Source organism: Furipterus horrens, unplaced genomic scaffold (genome assembly GCF_987537825.1).
Source record: "Furipterus horrens unplaced genomic scaffold, mFurHor1.1.pri manual_scaffold_6, whole genome shotgun sequence".
Taxonomy (NCBI): Eukaryota; Metazoa; Chordata; class Mammalia; order Chiroptera; family Furipteridae; genus Furipterus; species Furipterus horrens.
Window position 1 is genome coordinate 18,147,705 of NW_028327176.1, and position 19,612 is coordinate 18,167,316.

The window sequence follows — 19,612 nt, forward strand, 5'->3', positions numbered from 1 at the left end:
TGCACTGCAGCTGGTTCCAGCACAGCTGTGGATTCGTGTCCCTATTGCAATAAGATGCATCGGCGGGTGAGGTGGAGAGACAACAGGAATGTTATTAGAGGGAGATCATGAAATGCAGCTGAAGCACCGAGAAAAGCTAATCCCAGCTCCTAGAAGGGGTTACTGGGAGGATAGCCCATTCTGGATTTGGGTTTAATGGGATAGCAAAGTGTGGTAGCCAGTATCCAGTCAGTGGAATTGTGCTTGAGTCCTGGTTTTGTCTTTAGTTATCTGAGCAACAGACATCGAGTAAGAAACTTAGTTCTCTGTGACTCAGTTTCCTCATCTGTCAAAAGGGGGTAAGAGTAGGAACTGCCTCATAGGGCTGTGATTGGGATCAGATGAGATTGCCAACGAGATCATAATTGTGCAAGTAGGAACTGTTTTTCATTAGCCTTTTCGTTCAGCACCTAAGATAGTGCCTGGAGCACAGCAGGTCATCCAGAATGAGCAAGTCCTGGCTTGAATGAGCTCCTCTGGCTGGTTCCCCCTCAGAAGTGACCCTTACCCCATCTCCCACACTGGTGATGTTGACTGAACTTGCTCTCCCTATACAAAGGGAACATTATATATGACCATGGTTCTCAGAGAGGATGCAAATGGCCTGACTGATGACCAAAAATGAGGCTACAGACCTGTATTTCCAGATTCACCTCTCTGGGTGTGGACAACTGGCATCATGATGATGTCTGCAGCCTCCAGGAAGCACACTCTGCTGCCGTTCTGTGAACGAACACCCAAGTGCCCGGGGGAAGTCAGAGCATTTGGCAAAGTATCTAATTGCCCAGGCACTGGGCCCTTTCTAAAGAGCAGTGCCCAAGCTCAGAGTGATGAGATGTACAGAGGTCAGTACTATGGCTATTTCTGGGCAATGGTGGGACTTTCTTCAACATCTGGAAGGGCAGAGCATGTCCTGCCTAGGCCTCATGTTGTCCTAACCTCCTGTCACGCCACCAACACTTGCAGCCCCAAGGCAGTTCAGACACAGCTGAACTCCACATCTTCTAGCTCATTCCTCAGTGTAGTCCTTGGACCAGCCCCATCAGCATCACTTGGGCACCATTAGAAAAGATTCAGTGTGCAAATAATTGGGACTTCAGGAAGAGAGAACCGGATAAAGAATGATGCCCAGAAATAAGGGAGGGTTATTTTGCTGAGCAGAAAAAGTGGGCAGGTCTTCAGAATGAAAGGACTTGCTGAATTCCAGGCAAGATTAATTTAAAAAAGGTGTAACCTAGACACATTACAGAGAAATTTCTGAACACCAAGGAGAGAAAGAGCCTCTTATAAACCTGCAGTTTGAAAGAACCAGTTACATACAAAATAAGAGCATAGATTAGCATTGGGTTTTTCTTCTGCAACATCAGACAATGGAATGTTTACAGACTCTTGAGGAAAGGCAATTGTGATCCGAGAATCCTAAACCAACTGAAGTATCATTCTTCAGAAACAGCAAATGAAAAACACTCATGTAATCTGAGGAAATTATCCAAGGAACTACTCCTACCTAATGAGGTTGAAATTAGAACAAAAGTCTTCAGATGAAGGGAAATGAAGGGTGAAAGAAACGATGGTGAGCAATAAGTTTCAAATATGCTTTGTATAAGAAACATCCAATAGTGAAAATGAAATTGATAATGAAAGGATGAGCAAAGATATAACAAGGAAATGTATACAGCAGTCCCTCTCTATATCACAGTTCACTTATTGTGGCCTCACTGTATCGCAGGATTTAAAAAAAACATTATATTTAATTATTTATTGTGGATTTTTTGCTATATCACGGGATTTTGTGGTACTGTATATGTATGCTGTTAAAGTTACGTAGGTTTAAGAGTGCAGAATATGTTTAAAAACATAAGTAGTGTTTATAAAAGTGTGAAAAAGGTTAATAAGGGACTGGGAATGGTTTATAAGTGTGTGGGAAGGGTTTATAAAGCCTTAAAATATATATAAATACTAAAATAAATGTAAGGTTCCTACTTTGCGGATTTTCACCTATTGCAGGGAGGAGGGGGCACCTAGAATGTAATACCCGCGATAAGTGAGGGAATAATGTATAACGGAAGATGGAATAGCAATATGAATTTCTGATGAAGCGTTGAGGCCCAAAGCGTTCCATGTAACAAATAGGGATATATTTGTAACCTTTCTTCAAACAACCAGAGAACAAGAACATAAACTTTTGGGCACCCATGAATATAGCAGGAAAAATATAGAGCCAGATCATCTGAAAACCTAAGAGAAACCCTCCAAACTCTAACTTTGGGGAAGAACTTCAATTTGCCTCTTTTAGAATTTGACAAATCACAGACAAAAAAGAAGCCATATATAAAACTCACAACATCTGGATAATATATATTTGTTTTGTATGTCCATGAAACATTTACCAAAACTGTGATGGACTTGGCCATATATAAACCTTTAATAATTTCCCCCAAACCTAGAGATTTTATGAATTTTATTTTCTGAGCATAATTTAATAAATCTAGAACTCTAATAGCCAAAAGATTACCCATTACAAAACTTAATAAAAACTAAAAATATCTTTAAATTAATAAAAGTAAGATATTTTCTATCAAAACCCATGAATACAAATAAGATCTGAGGAAATTTTATAGTCCTAAAGCTTTTATAATAAAAAGGCTAAGAATATTAAGTGAGAAGATTCTGAAAAATTTTAAAAACCAATAAAATTAATCAAGAGAAAGTAAACAGGAATGAATGAAAATAAATGAAAAGTAATTATATAAAAAACAAAGCCCTGGGAGAGATCCAAGATGGTGGAGGAGTTAAGTAGAAGCTACACTAACCTCCTCTGAGGACCAATCTGGAATTATAACAAAATTGTAGAGAAAGGATCCTGAAAAACCAATTGAACATTAGCTGGAGAGAAGCCTTATAACCACGGACAGACAGAAGAAACCACTTCACCACAAGAAGACTGGTAGGAAGTGTGGAGGAGGCATGAGAGGGCTGGCTGAGCTCCCACAGGCATCAGCTGAAGTGCTGGAGGGATAACTCAGTGGCTGGGGAGTTCCCCTGAGAAGTGTGGGGTCTAGACCCCAAGCTGGGCTCCACAGACTATAGCACCAGAGCTGGAAAGGAACCAAGAGAACATCTAGCTGGGAAAAGCAACAGGGTTTCTGTCTGCCAAGAGAGATGGATAGTGACAAAAGAGAGCTTCTTAAAGGGTCAATGACAAGATTTCGTTTGCAGCCACTTATGCTGGGCTCCAGCAGAGGGAGTACAGAGTGGAATAGAGATGCTTGAGGAGAGTCTGGGGTTGGTGGCTCTGGAGAGACAACTGAAGGAACAGCTTCCAGGATCCTTGAGCTGAGTCATTTCCCATATTGCAAGAGCCGTCCTTCTCAGACAGAGCACTCTTTTCTGAATGGCATCAGTCTGAGGGAAAGCAAGAGCCTGACCTGTGGGAATTACTCTGCCCCACCCTTTGGATCTTATACCATGCTGTTGAGCTGCTGATTATAGCTTGATAAGTTTGACAACTAAGGTGGAAAATACGAAGAAGCAGCCAGAGCAGGAAGACACATTGAAATTACCACAAATGAAAGAACAAGAGAATTCTCCAGAAGAAGAACTGGATAAAATGGAGGCAAGCAATTTATCAGAGTTTAGAATAATAATTATAAGGATACTCAAAATCATGAAAAATGACACACAAACCATAAAAAAGGACCAGTCAGAAATAAAGAATGCAATATCTGAAATAAAAAATACACTGGAAGGAATAAACAGTAAGTTAGATGATGCAGAGGATTGGTCAGTGATTTGTAAGACAAGGTAGAAAAAACTCCCAGGTAGAGCAGCCAAAAGAAAAAAGAATTTAAAAAATGAGGAGAGTTTAAAAAACATTTTGGACAAAATGAAGCAGAGCAACATCTGTATCATGGGGACACCAGGAGAAGAGAGCAAGCAAGGGATTGAGAACCTATTTGAAGAAATAACGACTGAAAACTTCCCTAATCTGATGAAGGAAAAGGTCACACAAATCCAAAAAGCTCAGAGAGTCCCAAACAAGTTGGACCCAAAGAGGCCTACGCTGAGACACATCATAATTAAAATGGCAAGGCTTAAATACAAGGAAAGAATCCTAAAAGCTGCAAGAAGAAAGCAGGTAGTTACCTAGAAGGGAGCACAAATTAGACTGGCATCCGATTACTTAACAGAAACATTTCAGGCCAGAAGGGAGTGGCATGAAATATTCAAGGTGATGAAAAGCAAGGACCAACAACCAAGTCTACCTTACCCTGCAAGGCTATCATTTAAAATCAAAGGAGAAATAAGGAGCTTCCCAGATAAGAAAAAACTAAAGAAGTTTGTTAACAACAAACCAGTACTGCAGCAAATGTTAAAGGTCTTGCTTTAAGAAGAAGAAGAAAAAGAGAAATAAAAATAAATAGCAAGAAAACAGTTTAACTATAAAATGGCACAACATACGTATCTATCAATAATCACCTTAAACATAAATGGCTTAAATGTTCCAACCAAAAGATATAAGATAGCTGAATGGATGAGAAAACAAGACCCATATATATGCTGCCTCCAAGGACTCAACTCAGATCAAAAGATACACACAGACTAAAAGTAAAGAAATGGGAAAAGATATTTCATGCAAATGGAAAACAAAATAAAGGTGAGGTAGCAGTACTTATATCCAATGAAATAGACTTAAAACCAAGGCTATAGTAAGAAACAAAGAAGGACACTACATAATGATAAAGGGAACAATTCAGCAAGAGAATATAACCCTAGTAAACATTTACACACTCAACATAGGAGCACCTAAATATGTAAAGCAAATTTTGATGGATATAAAAAGAGAGATCGACAGAAATACAGTCAGAGTCAGGGATTTTAACACCCCATTTACTTCGATGGATAGATCTTTCAGGAAGAAAATCAATAAGGAGACAGTGGCCTTAACTGACACACTAGATCAAGTGGACCTAATTTATATGTTCAGAGCATTCCATCCTAAAACAGCAGAATATATGTACTTTTTAAATGTACATGGAACGTTTTCTAGGATAGACTGCATGTTAGGATATAAAACAAGTCTCAATAATTTTAAGAAGCTTGAAATCATAGAAAGCATCTTCTCTGACCACAATGCTATGAAACTAGAAAATAATTACAAGAACACTGAAAAACACACAAAGACACGGAAGGTAAATAACATGTTATTAAATAATGAATGGTCAGCAATGAGGTTAAGGAAGAAATCAAACGATTCCTTGAAACAAATGAAAATGAGGACACAACAATCCAAAATCTGTGGGACACTGGAAAAGCAATCCTAAGAGGAAAATCTGTAATATTACAGGCCTATCTCAAAAAAAAAACAAGAAAAAGCTCAAATAAACAATCTAACTTCACACTTAAAGAAACTTGAAAAAGAACAAAGAAACAAAGCCCGAAGTATGTAGACGGAAGGAGATAATAAAGATCAGAGCATAAATAAATGAAATAGAGTAAAAAAGTAATACAAAAGGTCAATGAATCAGAGAGCTGGTTCTTTGAAAAGATAAACAAGATTGACACACCTATAACCAGACTCATCAAGAAAAAAAGACAAAGGACCCAAATAAAATCAGAAATGAAAGAGAAAAAATAACAACTGACACCAAAGAAATACGAAGAATTGTAAGAAAATATCATGAACGACTATATGTTAACAAACTGGACAACTTGGATGAAATGGATAAATTATCTGCCAATAATGAAGTAACATAAGGAGAAATCAAAAAAATAATCCCATTCACAACTACTTCAAAAAGAATAAAATGCCTAGGAATAAACCTAACCAAAGATTTAAAAGACCTATACTCAGAAAATTATAAGGCACTGAAGAACAAAATTGAAGAAAATACAAATAAGTGGAAGTACATACCATGTTCATGGTATGGATAGAAAAAATTAACATCATTAAAATGTCCATACTACCCAAAGCAATCTATAGATTCAGTGCAATTCCTATCAAGATTCCAATGACATATTTTACAGAACTAGAGCAAATATTTCAAAAATTTATATGGAACCACAAATGGCCCTGCATAGCAACGGTGATCCTGAGAAAGAAGAACAAAGTTGGAGAAATCACGCTACTTAATATCAAACTGTACTATAAAGCTGTAATAATTAAAACATGGTACTAGCATAGAAACAGACACAGATTAATGAAACAGAATAGAGAGCCCAGAAATATACCCACACTTTTATAGTCAATTAATATTCGACAGAAGAAGCAAGCACATACAATGGGCTAAAGATAGCTTATTCAATAAATGGTGTTGGGAATATTGGACAGATACGTGTAGAAAAATGAAAGTAGACCACCTTCTTACACCACATACAAGAATAAATTCAAAATGGATAAAGACTTAACTGTTAAACCCCAAACCATAAAAATCCTAGAAGAAAACATAGGCAGCAAAATCTCAGACATTGTTCAATTTTTTATTGAATATATCTCCTCAGGAAAGGGAAACAAAAGAAAAAATAAACAAGTGGGACAACATCAAACTAAATAGTTTTTGTACAGTAAAGGAAATCATCAACAAAATAAAAAGACAATCCATAGAATGGGAGAACATATTTGCCCATACATCTATCTGATAAGGGGTTAATATCCAAAATTTATAAAGTACTTACAAAACTCAACACCAAAAAAACAAACAACCCAATTTAAAAATGGGCAAAGGACATGAATAGATATTTCTCCAAAGAGGACATTCAGATGGCTAATAGACATATGAAAAGAGGCTCGATGTCACTAATCTTCAGACAAATGTGAATTAAAATCACAATGAGATGTCATCTCACATCTGTCAGAATGGCTATCATCAATAAATCAACAAACAAGTGCTGGCAAGGAAGTGGAGAAAGGGGAACTCTTCTGCACTGTTGGTGGAATATGGAGATACCTAAAAAAAATATATTAGAAATGGATCTACCTTTTGACCCAGCAATCCCACTTCTGGGAATATATCCAAAGGAACCCAAAACACTAATTTGAAAGAATATAAGCACTTCTGTGTTCATTGCAGCATTATTTACAATCATCAGGATGTGGAAGCAGACCAAGCGTCCATCAATAGATGAGTGAATAAAACAACTAGGGGGCATTTACAAAATGGAATACTACTTGGCCGTAAAAAGGAGAAAAATTTACCCTTTGCTACAGTATGGATGGACCTGGAGAATATTAAGTGAAATAAGCCAGCCAAAGAAAGACAAATTCCATATGATTTCACTCATACGTGAAATCTAATGAACAACTGAATTCTCACGGATAATGGGGAAACACTCATAGATGGAGAGCAGGAAGACAGCTACTGGGGGTGGAGTTTAAGGTGTAGAGGGATTGAGCAAAAAGTAAATAAGGACTCATGGACGTGGACAGCGGTGTGGTGATTGCTGGGGGGAGGCGGGTACAAGGGGACTAAGAGCTAATGTAAAAAAATACAATAAAGATTAATTTAAAAAGAAAAATAAATGAAGCCCTAAGAGAAAAATAATAGAAAGAATAATGAAAACTCAAAGTTAATTTGTTCAAAATCAATGCAATAGATTGTTTCAATTAAGAAAAAAGGAACAATAGAAATATAGCATTGTGATTGATAGTTGATTCAACCACTGATCAGAAGAAATACATATTCAGAAAATCATACAAGCAACTTTTTGCCAATAAATTTGGAATATAGAAGAAACAGTTGGTTTCCCTGGCAAAAACATGAATTTCAAAAATTAACTCCAGAAGTAATAAGAGACTCAAGTAGATCAATTGTTACTGAACACATTGAAAGAGTTTAAGAAATCACATTTAAATAGGAAGTAGATCCAGATGATTTAACTATTATCTGTTATACTCTCAAAGAAAAGATAACTGATGATTAACGCCATTACTCAAATTATTTCAGATCAATATGTAAAGCTCAATGTGTTTCCTTTAAAAAGTTAGCATAACTCAATCATAAAAAAACAACTAGACTCCTACATATAATATAGATGCAATAATTCTAATCAAGTTTTTAGCAAATTAAATCTAACAGTGCATTTAAAGAACAGAGTGCTGTCCTGACTTGTGTGGTTCGGTGGGTGAGTGTCTTGCTGCAAGGCGAAGGGTCGCCGGTTCAATTCCCAGTCGTGGCACATGTTTGGCTTGCTGGCCAGGTCCCCAGCTGGGGGCATGTGAGAGGGCATGGATTGATGTTTCTCTCCCTCTCTTTCTCCCTCCCTTCACCTCTCTCTAAAAATAAATAAATAAAATCTTAAAATAAATAAAGAATAGAGTACCAAGAAAATATATTACCAAAATCCAGAGAAGGTAGGATTTTGTGCTCTTATCACTGTCATTCAAAATTGTGAGGTTCTAATGAATAAGACAAGGCAAAAGGGCAAATAAGCTCTATAAATATTAAGAGACAAAATACATTTATTTGCAGATATTAGGTTACTAAAAAATCCAGACTGTACTGAAGAAAAAAGTTAGAACAAATAAAGGAATTTGGTAAGGCGGCTAGATACATTTTAATATATAACAAGGAGCAGCTTTTCTCTTTTCAGTAACATCTAGTTAAAAATGAGGGGGAAAATCTCATTCACACAAGCTATACAAAACTGTAAAATATTTGAGACTACATTTACCGAGAAGGATACAGCACCAATATAAAAACATAACCATAACATTTTATTGGAGGGCATAAAACTAGTTCTGAATAAATGGAAAGATAGGCCGTGTTTCTGGAAATAATCATTAACATAATAAAAGTATAATTTTTCCAAATTAATACGTAAATTTAATTCTGCTCCACTCCGCCTCACAATGACTTTTCTTTTTAATTAGACACAATAATTTTAAAATTCTCATCAAAGAATAAAAGTACAAGAATTACCAAGATATTTTTGAGAAAAGAATAACGAATAACGGAGAAATTATCCTACCAGATGTTACAACTTACTCTAAAGCTGCTGTAATCAAAATAACAAGATATAGCATAAAAATAGACATACGCATAAGCTCAATGATGTACAAGTGACTTTTTTTCTGATTGTGTCTGTCATTCAAAAAAATTTACATGAGAACACTTGAACTCTCATCTTTCCCATGTGTTGTAGGATCATGAGCTCAAACCCTCTTCTGGAGCTACACAGTGTAATTAACACATCTCAGGCTACCAGACCAAGGGAGGGATCGAGACAGTCACCCCCCTGCGCTCAGAGGAAAGCACAGAGAGTACCCCAGCAGTGCACATACCCTGAAACAGAAAATGCCTGCATACTGGTGGGAGAAGCTTTGGTTCATCAGGATCTTCCGCAGGTGCTGTGGGTTCTGTGTCAAGGAGCCCAGTGCTGCCAGGAACCAGCAATCTCCTGTGAGGGGACACCAGCCAAGGGTGAGAGGCCCATTGGACGCACGTGGAAGCCCCATCTCATGCACTTCGTGGGTCTTTGTTACCAACAACCACATACATCCTTCTGAGTGATGCATTATTTGTTTTCCCACCTGAGAGAGAATTGGAGGAAGGATTCACTGGGGCCAGTTCTGAGTGAGATAGAGGAGGGGCTGGTGGTGACAGTGTGGGTGATGGATGGTGGTTTGAGGGCGGTCAGGAGAGCCCCGCAGGCTTCGGCAGGGCTGGTGGGCCAGCTTGCCTTCTGATTCTCATTTTGCCAGAGGTGCCCAGAGCTAACGTTACAGCATCTGTTGTCAGCATTGGTGGCAACGTACTCACTACAATGTCAGAAAACAGATTTGGGCTTTTATTTACTAATACTGTACTTGCTCAGCTACTACCTGTGTCTGCACCCCTCTAGACTGCACAGGGCTTCTCTCCTCTTCCCCCTTGAGGGACACATGGCCTTGACTTTCTCCTTGGATGTCATGATGAGCCCTTTAAGCATGAGCATCATCCCCTTCTCCTGAGTCTTCCCTCCTTAATCTTCGACACAACCAATTATTTGAATGTCATTTCATGTCAGTCACTGTGATGGGTGCAGAAGCCACAAAGACACCCTTGGAGAGGTCCTGTCCTGTCTTCAGTTAGGGGAAGCTCTAATAGGAGGATTATTGGCTGCTGGGGGCTCTCCCCAACACTGACAACCAGCCACAGAGGCTTCTATCAACTTAGCCCAAGACACCATGACTCCATCAGGTGAAGTCCAAGGGCAGGCATAACTTGTAAATTGACATTTTAAGGATATAGAGTCTGTTCTCAGAAGAGTTGCTGCTGATTTTGCTATCTCCTAACTTCCTGTCCATTTTCCCCTCCCAGCAAGTCCCACCCCTCCATTCCTGGGCTTCTTGCTCAGGTGTTTCTCTTGGCCATTCCTGACACTGCCCATGGGCCTCCTTCAAGGCCAGCCCTCCTCTCCTCTCCACACTGCTCAGTTCTTAGCTCTTGGTTGCCTGGTGGGTGGGAGAGAGTCAAACAGCCCTAAATTCAAACCCAATTCTGTCACTTATTGCTTATGGAACATTAAGGAAATTATTTAACTTCCTGGACTCTTTGTTTCCACCCATTTAGGGTGGGGATGTTACAAGGAGTAAAGGAACTAGCACATGCAAAGTGTATAGCAGCACCGTTATTGCAGAAGCTCAATTAATTTTTTTTCAAAATATTTTATTTACTTATTCTTAGAGAGAGGGGAAAGAAGGGAAAAAGAGGGAGAGAAACATCAATGTGCAGGAGATACATTGATTGGTTGCCTCTCACATGCCCCCAACTGGGGACCTGGCCCGCAACCCAGGCATGTGCCCTGACTGGGAATTAAACCAGTGACCTTCCAGTTTGCAGGCTGGCACTCAAGCCACTGAGCCACACCAGCCAGGGCTCAATGAATATTTGCCTCTTTCTTGGTCCCTCTTTCTTTCCCATCTTCCTGATGCTTTTCTCTACTCAGTGCGCAGGCTAAACCCTGTGTAAATTTTCTCCCTTTCTTCGATAATGCTTCACCCTAAATGGCTCTGCACATGCATGGCTGAGGCAACTTGCAGGCTGCAGAAGTGGGCACGAGCAGTCCATCCATAGCAGCACTGAGGGGGCTGGCCCTTGCCTCTCTGCCGCTGGGGCGGAATTCTGAGGGTCTGGGTGGGCACCACTCTCCACCCCTCTCTATCCAGAGGCTGACTTGGAGCAGCCCACTCTGATCCATGGCCGGAAGAGAAGAGGTTGTGTTCTTACCTGCTTCTCCCTGTTGGATGTCAAATCTGCTCGCACCTTCCAGGATGAAGTGAGGCTCTGGTCTACCCATTAATAAATCCTTAGGAAAGAGGGAGAAAAGCCATGAGCATCTTTCATTCCTCTATGTCCCAGAGTGGTACCCAAGACATCACTCACTTTGACTTTGAGAAGTAGAGGTTAATTCTTAAATAGGTGCTTAAAAGTTCCCCTCATTCTTCAGGTTTATTGCTACCAGGAAGGTGAATGTCAAAGGGGTGTGTATGTAACTGATAAGACAGGCAATAAATTCATAAGCAAACTGCATGAAGAAATAACATATAAGATCTCAGGATCCTTACATCAGATATTCAGCTCTCCTGGACCTAACAAGTAGTATTTTATTAAAAGGTTCTAAACAAGAAAAAAAAAAAAAAAAAAAAACAGATACATTTATTAGAGGAAATCTTTTGTAAACATAATAAAGCTTTCCTTGCGAAATGTCATCTCTTAGAAGTCAGTATAGGCCTCGTGGATTCCAGGTTCAAGTCCAGCCACGTGCTATACAGGATGCAGAAGTGCATTACTCAGATCTTTGTTGGCTCCCTGGCTAACTCCCAGACTGATTCTGGAGGATCCCAGGCCCCTCATCTCTCAGTGCCCAGTTCTGCCCCAACCTCCAACACACACAGCGCCTTCTGGCTTCAAAAGGGGTTGATAGAGGATTCTGCAGTGCTGCAACGTCTGGGAGAATTTCGGCAACACACAGCAGAGAGGGGGATGGTGAGTGTTCCTGAAGGGGCTCCCCAGGCCCTTTGTCTGGCTCCGGCCACAGCCCCACCAGCCTCTAGGTTTGCCCCCTACTAGGGGCCTGTGGGATTATCCTCATCATCCTCTTCATGCAGCTCTTCCTGGATTTCCATTGCATACATTTGCAGAATTTGGTAACTGTGCCTGTATCATTTCTTTTCATGTTGACCAATAGTCCCCAGAGAGTAGGGCTGCAAAGTGGAAACAGAGTCATGTGTTCAACAGCCATGATGTATGGAGCCCCGTGCCTTGGGAGACCTGTTGGCCATTTGTAAACTACCAGCTTCCTGGTGGAGACACCAAGGGGCAAGCAAAGATGTGCATGTCTGCAAACACGGTCACCCAGCTGGCATGAGGGGCAAGCACTCTCTGCACCTCCTCCTACAAGTAATCGGCCCTCTCAGATGGCTGAAGTGGTACACCTGGGCCCAGGCCCAGGAGTGAAGGCACCAAACCCAACCCTCTGCTGTCCCCATGGCTGGACAGAACTTGGGGGTCTCTCCCAACTCTCCAGAGCCATGGAGGGAGCAACTCTTCCAGTTTCAAAACTTAGGGCACTTCAATGACTTTAACGGACCTCTCCCCTTCAGCTGGAAAAATAAAGGGAAGGTCCCAAAGGAGGCCCGCTGTCAGTGAGTAGATGCTTAGAGATTCCACTCATGGGAATAAAAGAAGAGGGTGGAGGCCATGGGGTTATTAGACCAGGAGCAAGGTCAATGGTGTTCAGCTTTGTTGACCCACCCCCAGAGCAGTTCTTCACTGTTTCTTCCTGATCACCCCCTCAGAGATCGGTGGAGGAAGGGTATATGTATGCTTGAGAGTTGATTCAAACAGACTGGGGTGGAATCCTGCTCTGCATTGCTCCCTGGGTGACCCTGAGCGGCTTCACTTCCTTTGCTGAGGCTCAGTTTCCTCGTGTGTGAACTGGGAGACTCCAATGATAAAGCGATCAAAGCCCTGGCTGTCAGTATCAAACCCTTACTGAGGGCTCAGGGCTTTATTCAGGGCCTGTCTCCCGACAGCCTTGCAAAGCAAGAGCTCTTCCATTTTACAAATGAGGAAGGATGTAAAATACTTAGCACAGCGTCAGCCAGGGTGTATGCTCGATAAATATTGATTCCCTCCTTCTGCAGTATTTCCAAAATTAAAAAAGCCATATTCATAGACAAACCCAGGACCTCAAATCTATTCATTATTAAACAACATAAAAGCATGAATAAAGTAGCCAACTCACAGCCGTTAGATAGAAACAGAAAAAAAGAGCCTGGCAAATACAGGAGAAAGGAAGTGATAAAAGAACACAATCAGTAAATTATAAAATAGAAAAAAAAAATCAATAAAGTAAAATTGTTTTATTTGGAGGAGGAGGCTTACATAGACCCAACCTTTGGCAAATGTACTAGAGAAGCCCAAATAAAAGTAGAAGTAAAAATAGGGTTTTAGCAATATAAAAACATGTTGTTAAGATTCTATACTAATCCAAGTACTAATGATTTTCTGATGAAAATTAACATTGCCCCAAATCATTCAAGTTAGTATATAACCTGAAAAGATCAATAACCTTGGAATAGTGTTCTAAAATGATCATAGAACATCTCCCTACTATCTCTGTAAAGACTTCTAAGTATACATAATTTTTTTGCTGAGTTGTCTCAAACTTTCAGAAAATAGACAATTCCAATGTCACTTATAGTTTCAGTGTTAAAAAAAAAAAAAAGAAAGAAAAAAAAATCCTGCCAGCATTTATTTTAAGAAGCCAGCATAGCCTGGAGGCGCAACCTGAGAGAGAGAAAACACAAACGCACACACACTCTGCAGATTTCAATTATGGAAATACACTGAAATAAAACACCGAGCAAATGAACCTACAATAAATGATAAGACTAACACACTATCAAGTGGGGCTTTCCATAGAAGCCAGGCATGCCAGGGTGGTTTCCTATCAGGATATCTAATAATGTAAAATAGCATTTACATGGGCCAAAGAGGAGACAATTCATATCCTTCTGGGAAGGCATTTGAAAAATGCATAACTTTCTCTGATTTACCCAAGTAATAAAAATGAAGATTAAAAATAAAAACAAACAGAATTTTAGCTAATTAGGAACAGAAAGATATTTTAATGTTACGAAATTTAAATGGCAATTATTTCAAATCAAAAGTCAATAGTCAACATCCATCAAAGTGGGGCACAAAACCAGCATCTAAGTCGCCTGTCCTCTGAGCTGCCTGCCCCTTCCCCACCCTGGGCTTTCATGGGGAGCTGGAGGGTCTCCAAGGCAGAAAGAGATGGGATTATACCCAGAAGTGTTTCACCTGCCGGGCCCTCAGGGAAAGTGGGTAAAGATGGATAGGAAGATGGTAATGTTCTGGTTCCAGGCAGTTCCCTTTCCGCCAGGTGGGGCAGAGACACCGCACAGTGAAGTCACTGGCACGGGGCGAGTATCCACCAGGGGGGGGGCTTGAATCACGAGGAGCTTCGCAGTCGTGGACTTGCCAGGTCCCACCTCCTTCCACTTGGAGTTTGCAGGTCACCCAGACGTAGAGCTCAGGATTTACACATCTCCTCACGTGACTGCAAGGTCCAACAAGGGAGAGGGTGCAGATCCAGAGAAGCGAGGATGCGCTCCAGGCCCCAGAGGCAGCGGGCCAGCGTCCGGCAATCTGCCTCCACAGTGCTTCGCCCTTCCCCACGGCCCACACCCCCAGGCAGGGGCTTCTCCAATTCAATGTTTCCCTGTCAGTGAGACAAGGAATCTGTGATGGTCAATTTTGTGTATCAACTTGACGGGGTCACAGGGTGCCCAGATGTTGGCTGAACCTTATTTCTAAGTGAATCTGTCAGAGTGTTTCCAGATGACATCAGCATTCGAATAGGTGGACTCAGCAAAGCAATTGCTGTCCCCAGTGGGAATGAGCCTCTTCCAATTCATAGAACAAAGTAGAGCAACAGGTAGAGGAAGGGAGAATTTGCCCCCCTCTGACTGACCGCTGAGCTGGGAAGTGTCTTCTCCTGCTCTAAGATTGGGAGTTACACCATCTGGTCCCCTGGTTCTCAGGCCTTCCCCCTCCGACTAAACCACACCACTGGCTCTCCTGGGTCTCCAGCTTGCAGAGGGCAGATTGTGGGCTTTTCAGTCTCCATTGCCACGTGGATCAGTTCCTCATAGTACACATATCAACAGAAGATATTGATACATTTCCTATTAGTGATATGCTACAGGATATATACACCTCCCATTAGTTCTGTTTCTCTGGTGAACCCTGACTAATACAGAAGCCATCAGTAATAGTCAAACTAAATAACCTTAGGAACTTAGTTCTGAATTGTGGAGCGCTTTCTCAGTGCAAAGTCTGGAGCCATCTCTGTTATATTAGGTATACCAGAAACTCAGGTAATGCAAGAGCCCCTGGAATCTTAGAAATACTCCCTGTGGAGCAGCAACAAAGCCAGCGCTCTCCCATGTCATTTCCAGAGGGGTCTCTTCCAACACGACATCACTTGGTCTAATTCGACAGTGATTCTGCATCCTTTCTGAAGGATGCTCATGCCCTTCCCCAGACATGGGCTGCTCTTGCATGGGGGAACGCCAGGTTTAGCACTGGCAGTTAGACACAGGCCCTTTTAGAGGGTGGCCAGAGTTCAGGCTGGGCCAGGTGGCAGCATCACTGCCTTTTCTGTTTTGACTACAGAGATTGTCTTTATTGGCATCAAAGTTCTTTGGCTCAAAGGCAACCAGCTGTTGGCACTTCCACTTTCTGTCACCTTCTGTTACTTGTTGCTATCACAACCTACGCTCATATCTCTACTTTGTTAACACCTTCCTTCTCTGAAGAACTCATATTGGTCCCAAGGTGAATTGTTTCTAGTGAATGATCCTTTCAGGAAGTCTGCTCTGGCTACTGGGAAGAAGGAAGTTGTTGCCTGGGTAGGCAAGGCTTCATTCTGAGATGGCCACAGGTCAGCATCCACAGTGGGGCTGGGTGCTGAGCTCCAAACGCCCATCTGACAATATGGTTGGGGCCCATCGCTCCCTATTCTTTAGTTGAGAAGTGAAATGTTTTTCACTAAAGAATGAGGACAAGGATGAAAATTTTCATATCTCAATCTGACATGCACTGGTGACTCTGTTGTGTTCTCCAACAAGGTAGCCAGAAGCCGTAGTAAATTAAATTAATTTAAATTGAATAAAATTAAAACTTCAGACCCTCAGTCACACTATCCACATTCCAAGTGCCCAATAGCCACATGTGATAGTGGCTACTGCTACTGAACAGTGCAGAAAGAAACTTTCCACCATCTGACGAAGCCTATTGGATAGTGCCAATCTACTAAATGGAGATAGTAACATCACCTACCTCACAGGACTGCTATGGCAATTAAGTGATATGTTACATGTAAAGTGCTTAGATTAACACCTAGTACATGTACACATTTGATAAATGTGATTTACTATTATTATGTATGAAATAAAAAGAACAAAAGAAACAAAGTAAGAGAAGACACATGAAAAGCTCTAGAAAGTACTATACAAATGCAGGTGCTGCCGGTTGTGATAAGGGACACGAAGATATATGACACATCCACAAAGACATTTTAGAAGAAGTGCGGAAATGAAAAATGACACCCCAGTAGAACTGGAATGGGAATAGACTGTATTTGGCCCCGGGTGCCTCTATTTCGGGTTCTTGGCATGATTCTGTGTAAGTCATTTCACTTCTGTTTGCCTCAGCTTCTCCTTGACCCCAAAAGACTTCCAAGTTGAGATGCTGCTGGAATTAAGATGAGAAACTCTCAACCTTTTCTAAATAGATGTTATAAATTCTTAAACACTAGAAATATAGTCTCACATCTATTGCCTAGCACCTTATGAAAAAAGCAAACACTTTCAAAAAGAATCTCAGCTTCTGAAAATAACTGAGGGAAAGATATATATCTCTTCCAAACTTTAAATAGAGTTCTCTGTTCAGCTCTCCTTCGGAGGTGAAGGCCAGAAGCAGATGACAGTCATTATTGGGGACTTGGTACCTGTGGCTCGTAAGATGGATCCTAGAATGTTGAAGCACCCCATCTTTCTTTAATCCACAAACAAACCCCACCTGACCCCCGGTAACCTTCCTCTTGACCAAGGCTGAGTTAGGGCAAGAGTTGGTACCTCCACAGTTATATGTAATCAGAAAATACCTTTTCTGTATTATCTAATTTGACCTTATTGATGGTGCCAGTAGAGTGCTTGGCATTTAATATGTATACAGTAATCCTTGATGATATTATAATGTCTAGTAAGCTAACAATTATATTATTTTCTCTTGTTTTAGGTTCTGCTGGCTGCTTTTCGAAGCGTGAACAGAAGGTTTGAGCATCAGGGCACTCAAAGTGGTCCTTCTTTTGGTCTTTTTCATCAACAGTAGCTCTGATGAGATTATAAAATGGGAAGTGGGCTGAGAAATGGCCTATGGAGCTTCACGCCCTGACAGTGAGGTAGTTCTAGAAAAACCAGCAGGGCTCACCTTGAGGAAGGTGGAGTTAGTGGCCATCTGCTTGGGGCAGAGGGCTCAGGGGGGTCAGAATGTTGCCCTGAACTATCTCCCTAATTTTATAGCTAATGTTTGAAATTGAGCCTTTGTAAGGTTGAAAATACACACAAAAAAGTGAGAGAAGCAAGGTAATTATTTAACTTTATCCTATGGCATGTCTGACATGGTATCTTTTCTTTGAAGAAATTCTAATAGAAAAAAGACAGAAAGATAAAGACAGTGACACCTGAAGAGAATAAAGGGTGATGATAGATGCGCTCAGTTATGGAGATGGAAGAGACGCCAGAAACCAGCTTATACCTATGTCTGCCCATTTTTCAGATGAGGACACTAGGGCATGTAATCTGGTGATGTGCTCAATGTTAGAACCAGGTTAGAACTCGGGGGTCCTGGTTCCTGGTGTGGGGTCTTTCCATCCCATTTAGGATATAACACTGTAGCCCAGGGACCAGCTGAATTTCACTCTCCTCCCAGTTTGGTTTTGGCCACCCCTGAAAACCAGGTCTCAGGCCCATCCTCCTTTCAGTGGGAGGGGCCATGGCAGGGGCCTCCGGGGACCTAGGTGGTGAGTTTGTGCTTGGGGGGACTCACTCACCTTGGGCCGCTCCCACTTCAGGCTGAAGAGGTCTTTTCCCTTGAGCAGCTCCAAACCTATGGAAGAAATCTCAGCAGGGAATGTCTCGTCCTCAAACAGCAGACCTCTGCTCAGGCAATGCTCCAACAAGGACTTAAAGTCCTGGCCCTTGAACTTGATGATGGGGGTCTTGGATAGAAGCTCCTGGTTGTGTGCCATGACTTTTCTTAGAAGACCTCCAATGGCTTTTCCTTTTAGGGAGAAAAAAAGATATTTTTAAGGAATGAGCCCTCAAGTCCTTCACAGCATCGGATGTGAATCCTGAGGGGTACTCAGATGTCCCCCCTGTTATAAGTGAGAGGACTGAGACCCAGATCAACTGGCTGGTGACACTGCCAGTTGGTAGGTGAGCCCAGCCTTGAATTCAGTCATCCTTCCTCTCAGTTCAATTTTCAATCCGCTGTACCGAACAGCTTCTCAGTATGCTCTATGGGCACCAGAGACTACAGGGGTATTTGTACATTAATGAATATTTATTGAGTACTGACCTTGTGCCAGGCACTTTTATGAATGCTGGCAATCCAAAGGTAAATATGCCATGATCTTTATCCTCTGGGGGCTCATTATCAAGTGTAAAGATAGATTAGACATTTCAACAACACCATTCAACATGCTATCATTCAAAAGAAACTGTCTAATTAAAAATGTGTACAAAATCCTGTTGACATAAACGAGTTGTGAACTGCCAAGGATAGTCTGGGAGGACTCTCCCACAGGAAGTGGCCTTTGAATTGGGCCTTGAAGGAAGAAGAATTTGCCAGGTGAAAAATGGTAAGTGTTAAAGGGAGAGAAAAAAAGGCCCCCCAGGTGCCCTGAGTTTCTAGAAAGTACAGGAAGACTTAGGAGTTGGATTGGAAAGGTCATGGTTGTTAGAGGAAATGAGAGGGCCTGGAGGGATCAGGGTGGGGGTGGATGGGATCTGGGGATAAGAGTTGTTGGCAGAAGTGGTCAGGAAGGTAGGCAGATGTTATTAGTACATGTAGGCCCACAGAAAATTTCTGGGGCTGAAAATCTACATCTGTAAGCAGAGAGCAGGGAAAGATGGAAGAGAGACCACTCCAGTCTGGTAATTAATAGAGTTTTTTAAGGGAAATTTAGATGAGGCATGTCTTGGGCAGCTGCAAGACAAAATTGACCCGAATGCCACTTGGCAGGTGCCAAAGAATTACCTAGGGTAAAGGGGGATAGTCACAGTACTAGTATGGGATTGCTACCAGGTATGAGAAATCACATGCTTGACCAGGTTAAGACAACGACCTGTTCCAGGAACCAGCACATAACAGGAAGAGGTGGAGGGGTACGAATTTGTATCAGAACGAACATCAGTTATGACCAGAAGTCTCTAAGGCAGGTTTGTGGAAAGCAACTTCCCTTGTGGCTCAGATCCAGCTTGCAAGATGGAAAGTGG

At 41.4% G+C, this 19,612-nt stretch overlaps 1 protein-coding gene across 3 annotated transcripts in view; it reads right to left on the reverse strand.

Moving 5' to 3' along the window:
• CAPN13 (calpain 13) overlaps positions 1 to 19,612 on the reverse strand; it is a 79,389-nt gene that overhangs the window by 42,262 nt on the left and 17,515 nt on the right. For all 3 annotated transcript variants that reach the window (XM_090280200.1, XM_090280201.1, XM_090280202.1), the window contains 3 exons: positions 18,166 to 18,395; positions 11,247 to 11,325; positions 9,320 to 9,435 (listed from right to left, as the gene is read on the reverse strand). In XM_090280200.1, coding sequence (XP_090136326.1) covers positions 9,320 to 9,435; positions 11,247 to 11,325; positions 18,166 to 18,363 — 393 coding nt within the window. In that variant the 5' untranslated portion in view covers positions 18,364 to 18,395. The remainder of the gene's footprint in view (positions 1 to 9,319; positions 9,436 to 11,246; positions 11,326 to 18,165; positions 18,396 to 19,612) is intronic.